Here is a 6,000-nt window from a genome sequence, read left to right as displayed (position 1 = left end):
TGAGAAGAATTTGGAGAAGTGTCAAAAGAGTTATAAAATGCATTTACAGGATGCTAAATAAGACTATTATAAAGATTTCCTTTAAATGATCTTCCTGTTTTCTTTGCTCAATACTATTAGGGTTGCTTTTTACTTTGTTAATTTGTAAATAATAGGAAAAGAGGAAAGAGGCCCTGTGAAGAAAGCCTAAAAAGGAAACTGGCTTGGGGAGAGGGAAAGGAGAGGGCTGGGGTATCAGTGGCTTCCACTGCGTCTGTATTGTTTTGCTTCCTCAACTAGGGGCAGGTATATGGATAATAGGTGTATGCTTACCTATACCTTTTTACATGCCATATATATATACCAGTTCCTTTTAAAAAATGTTTGTGTGTATAAACTTATATGTGCACATATATAAAAGGTATACGTATATGTATACACGCATGAACATTTTAAAAAGGAAATGGTGTTTTAGTTTGAGGAAAAGAGTGGCTTGATAAATGGCTTAAAGTCTTCATTTATATGAAATAAGTTCTTGAGTAGGATAGGACTGATTATCCCTAGAACGATGAAGATTAAAGAAGGAAGAATGGGCTTAAAATAGAAGAAATTTAAGATGTCATAGGAAGAACTGCTTGAAAATCCTGGTTCTTGTGTACTGGAATGGGCTTCCCAGAGAAGTTGTAGAGATTTCCTTCCTCGGAAATCTTGGAGAAAAGTGGTCAGGCTTCCTGCAGTCAGCCCATGAGAGCGTGTGTCCACTCTGTAGGAGAGTGGGTCTGTCTTGGCTGATTTTATTGCTTAGCAAGGAAGCACAGAGAACAGTGAGAGAGGAAGGAGACAGATGGCTTTCAGGAAGAGAAAACTCTCAGCCCCTCTTCCTTCCACTTCATTCCTTAGGAATGAAAGGGCTGCTCTGGCTTAGCTCAGTATTTACCAACTCACAGTGCTAGGGACGCGGTGTGTATGCGTCTTGGGACTGTCTCTAGGGACTCTTTCTTCTGCAGGCTGCTTCTGTCACCTGACTTCAGAACACCTGGAGTGGTGACTCTTAGGGAACTGGGACAAACTCTTTCTTGAGAAATTCTTGCTTCCCTAACGGTAGAGACAAAATACATTTCTCTCTGTTGCTCTGTATTTTGCATTTGCTTTTCTTTTTTATAGCTCATCTTTGGTTCTAGCCTCTGGCAAGGAGGAAAGGATTTCTCTAAGAGGTCAAGCATGGGTTAATGAGCGATCCATGTTGGCAATTGGAGTCTAAAATTAGTATTAAATACCGGTCATTTGCTAGCTTTTGTCCATCTTGCATATATATATATATATATATACCCCTGAAAGACCTCAAATATAGGATTTATGTCTGTATTCTGTGGTTAAATGCCATCCTAATCTAGCTTCTCAAGACAGATACCAGCCAGCCAGTCAGATCAGGGGACTTCACTATGGGAATCAATGAGATGACACAAGCTCAAGAGAGAGAACCATCTATGAGCATAGATGACTATTTTGCATCTATTTTGTGATCTCCAAGGTGTGCCAACTGAACTACCTTAACATCTTACAGAGTTGCCAGGACATTTTTGGTTATTAGAAGATAAACATGAAAACAGAAGCAGCAACCTCATTTCATGAAGGGGTTGCATGAAATCAGGGTAGGACACTGGGTCAATCTATGGAGGTCAAGGCACATTCTCTAACAATTTCAGCTTCTTTCTTGAAAAATATAACCTCTACTCTTTCTGTTATCATCCACTTAAGGAAAAAAAAGTTTTCTGTTTATTTTAAACTTTGGGGTTGAAAAAGCCACATTTTTCACTCAGGACCTTTCCAGATCTGCTTAGATCCAAGGGTTTATCATCGACCGAAAATCTACTGAATCATTAGCGACAAAGTTTTTGACAAACTCTTTGCTAGGATTAGCTAGCTTTAAGGTCACCCTCTGCAGACCCACTTATGAAAACATCTCCCATCCGGAAGCTCAGCTCAACAGTTCAGAAAATTTCTTCCCTAACTTCCTGCGAAAGATTCATTTATTTTCAGGATTTTTATTTTTTTAAGGGTCCAGGATAGACAGGTAAGGAATTTTACTTGAAGGTAAAACTGCCAGCATAGTTTTCAAATCAAGTTGTCTATTCCTTCTGCATTTTTTCCTAAGAAAATCTGTAGCAGAGGCTAGCCAAAAGGAGCTTGGGGTGCTGCATGGCTCTGCCTTCTGGGGCACCTATTCTGTTTGCTCAATTCTGTTCTTGTCGGTCCCTGATGCTTATGTTAACTGAAGCATAATGATCCCATCAATAAATGTAGGGTCAGACTCTCAGATTCCTACTTGAATCATTTCTTTCTTTCCACTCCGAGGTCAGAATTTCATCAGGTATTAAAAAGACTCAGCTTTCTCCCCCGCCCCCCACCTCACCCCTTCATGGAACTGCGCCTAGAACGGCAAAGCACAATTCAACATTAACTGACAAGTAAAATCAATCAAAGATAGATCAAGTGACCTTGGACAAGTCACCTCACCTCAATGATTTTTGTTCCTGTGGAAGGTGTGTGCGTGTGTGTGTGTGTGTGTGTGTGTGTGTGTGTGTGTGTGTGTGGCGGGGGTGGGTGTGGGTGCGTGGGTGCTGAGTGTTCCGTAGGGCTCCTAAAAGGCCGCTAGTAAGAAATCTAGGCAGGCTGTGGGGGCTCAAGACCCCGGACTACTCCCAGTTCCAGGCCCTACATCTCACACCTTAGAAATTTCTGTTCCTGTTTAGGCCTACAGAGATCCCACCAAACTAGACGTGGAAGAACAGAAGCGGCGAAGCGTCCTGAGCGATTCACACCACATGGCAAGTGACAGGCAGGTAAAATAGAGAGCAGTTAACAGGAACCCGGGGGCGCGCAGAGGCGCCCCCTAAAGCCCCGACCCAACGCCCCGCCACCGCCGCCGCCCGAAAGCCCCCGCCCGGGGAAACGCTCCGGAGTGCGCCGCCGGGGCCGCCCCGCCCGTCCGCAGCCCGCAGCCCGGCCGCCGGCCCGCGGCGGTGGCGTCCGCGAGCGCTGCCGCATTGGCCGGCCGCTGCGGCACGGACGGCGCAGCCTCCCGCGGCGGCCGCCGCTCCCACGCCGCGCGCCCGGCGCAGCCCGCAGTCGGCCGCGGAGCGCGTCCCCTCACGGCCCTGGGGCCGCCGGCCCTGCGCGCAGCCGCCGCCGCCGCCGCTCGCCCGGGGCCGCGGAGCCCCCAGTCGGGGCGACATGCCGACCGGCTCCGGCCTGGACCGAGCGCTTAAGATGCCGCTGCCGCGGAGGTCGAGGATCCGTTCGTCCGTTGGTGAGCGGGGGCGGGGGCGGGGGCGGCGCGGGGCCGGGCGGGCGGGGGCGATGTGACTCCGCCCCGCCTCCGCCCGGCCCCCCGCCTGGCGCTGCCCTCCCCGGGGGACGCGGGCTCCTCTGCGCCCCCGAGCCGCCACGGTCCGGGGCCCGGGGCCCGGGGTCGGGGCGGGGGTCCGTGTGCGACTGTGCGCGTGCGCGCAAACCCGGCCGCGCCTCCGCGGGGCTGCGGCTGGCGGGTGCGGCTCGGGCGGCGGTGCTCCGCCATCCCCGCGGCGGCGGGCGCGCGCTGGCGGGCGCCCGGACCATCTCCCTGTCGCCGCGGGCGGTGTTCGCGGCAGCGCTGCAGGGAGCCAAACGGCGCACGGGTGGTTCTCGCGCCCGCCGCAGAGACCCGTTAACTGGCGACCGCCCGCGCGGCCACCCCACGCCCGCCGGGGCGCCGGGTCACCTCATCCTTCAAAGCCGAGCTGCCCCGGCGCTTCAAAGGCGGCATCCCCAGCCCCTCACTTGGAAACCAGTGTTGTTAAGCTGCCTGTTACGTGATGATGATACATGACAGGTTATCTGGACCCTTAGATGATCAAAGATCCTACGGAAGCTTCAAAAATGAGTAGATTTCTCACCATTTCAGCTCTGCCCGCGAATGTTTGGGGAGATCCAAACATTCCCCTATGGGGAATGACAGAATGTACAATTTAGAGCTGAGGTCACTTGAAATCTTCCTGGTTTGGGGTTTTGAGGAAACAGGCATATAAAAAAAATCAGTGGCTTTCGTATTGCTGTAGCTGAGTAATATGGGAGGGAAACAGCTTACTAGGTAATTTACACCAATGTTTTGTAAACTTGAGCGAAGGTAAGGGCACCTTCAAATTCATTTGAGGAGTGAAAGGATCACAGGGCGCTGATGGGTTGAGACGAGGTTGTGGAGAGCAAGGGGTGAAGTAGGGCGACCGGCGGGGAGGGAACAGCAGTAATCCAGGTGCCAGATGGTACCTGTGGCAGTGCTAGGTGGGGGCAGGGAGTGGGCACGTTCTCCATATGTTTGAAGGTAGAGCCAGCAGCACTCGCTCACGGCTGGGATGTGAGGTTTAAAAGAGGAGACTGGAAAAGGGCTCGGAGGGTTTTGGACTGAGAAACTGGAAGAATGTACCACTTAGCAGGAGAAAACTGCAGAAAGAACGGTGTTCCCCTTTGTGGGTGTTGGGGAAGGGTCAGGAATGTGGTTTTAAAGTGCCTACTAGAGGGCAGCATGGAGATGATTAAAGGGAGTTGGTTTATAAGCCTGGGGTTTGGGGGTACTCTAGAACCGGGATACAAATTCAGGAGTCCTCAGCAGGCCGGTCTGCAAGGGTGAGTGATGGTGCCGTGCACAGGGCCCCACTCTTGGGAGAGGCCTGAGCTTGCTTTAAGGCTCTGCTGTTACTGTCTTGGAAGTCTTAGTAAAACAAGGGGCCTGCACTTCATTTTGCACTGGGCCCTGCAAATTATGTAACTGTATACAAAGATACATACGGCCAAAAAAAGAGGGATCCTTGGACAGGGACCTGAGGACTCCAGCACTTCAAGGACAGGGAGATTAGAGCGGCAGTGCAGAGAGGCTGGCCAGCGTGGGCCTGGGAAAACTTTGAGAAGAGGGCTTAGAAATTCAGTGAGGCACACGTGCAGGAAGCAGGAGTGTCCAGCTGTGTGGGATGCTGCTGAGAGCTGGAGAGAGATGAGGCCTGAGAACTGACCGTTTGATTTAGGCATGTGGAGGTCATGGGTGACCTCGTAAAGAGCTGTTCTTGTACAGTTGTGGGGAAGAATGTCTACAGAACGGCTTCAAGAGAAATGAAGAGGACAGATATTGGAAACAGCATGTCCAAAAAAACTCTGCTGAGTGTATTTTATAGAAAAGGTGGGGTGGGGAGCAAATCAAGTGGCAGGTGGAGCAGGATATAAGTTCAGAGAGATTGTTTTGTTTTAAGACCGATATTACAGTCGTACAGTGGATGGCATGAATGTCAGAGTAAGGGGTTTTTAGGAAGAATGGAGGGACAGTGATCTGAGACCATCCTTGAGGAGTCATCCAGGCAGAGCCATGAAAGCAGGAAGTCCCCGGGGTGAGGGGGTCGGGGAGTATGTAGGGGGCTGGCTGATGATAGGCTGCAAGTTCTGGGAGACAGGCAGGGAGGTTTCCAGAGGTGGGGTCTAGTTAGAGTGTGTACATCCCACATTTGGAAGAGAGAGGACCTGGCCAGGCTGGGCCGTGTGACTCCAGTGGGGGTGAGTCATGAGAACTAGGGCCTGAGGGGTCACTTTGGATGCTGCCCTGGAGCAGATGAAAGTGATGGGGCCGGGAGAGCCGCCAGCCAAAGGCTGGGTGGATGCTGGCAGGTTGGCCCCGGAGTGTCCTGAGCTCTGACAACTCCTTGTTTCCAGTCGACTGAGCTGTGCAGCCGGGCGAGGGGCAGTCAGGAGAACCAGCACTCAAAGCTTTGAGCACCTTCCTCACCCATCCTGCAAAACTCACTCACCCCTTTTGGGTCCTTGACTCCTCCACATGTATTTTTTTATTTTTTATTTTTATTTTGTTATCATTAATCTACAATTACATGAAGAACATTATGTTTACTAGAGTCCCCCCTTCACCAAGTCCCCTGCACAAACCCCATTACAGTCACTGTCCATCAGCATAGTAAGATGTTGTAGAATCACTACTTGTCTTCT

The 6,000-nt window shown here is 51.0% G+C and overlaps 1 protein-coding gene across 1 annotated transcript in view; it reads left to right on the top strand.

The window, feature by feature from the left end:
- The first annotated feature begins 3,082 nt into the window (after window positions 1–3,082).
- The window catches only part of ATP8A2 (ATPase phospholipid transporting 8A2), a 544,332-nt gene continuing 541,414 nt past the window's right edge, over window positions 3,083–6,000 (top strand). Inside the window, exon 1 of the mRNA XM_036917383.2 lies at window positions 3,083–3,289. Coding sequence (XP_036773278.1) covers window positions 3,214–3,289 — 76 coding nt within the window. The 5' untranslated portion in view covers window positions 3,083–3,213. The remainder of the gene's footprint in view (window positions 3,290–6,000) is intronic.

The sequence above is a fragment of the Manis pentadactyla genome, chromosome 2, assembly GCF_030020395.1.
Source record: "Manis pentadactyla isolate mManPen7 chromosome 2, mManPen7.hap1, whole genome shotgun sequence".
Taxonomy (NCBI): Eukaryota; Metazoa; Chordata; class Mammalia; order Pholidota; family Manidae; genus Manis; species Manis pentadactyla.
The sequence above is the reverse complement of the archived record's forward strand: the minus strand, read 5'-3'. Positions and strand labels throughout refer to the sequence as shown.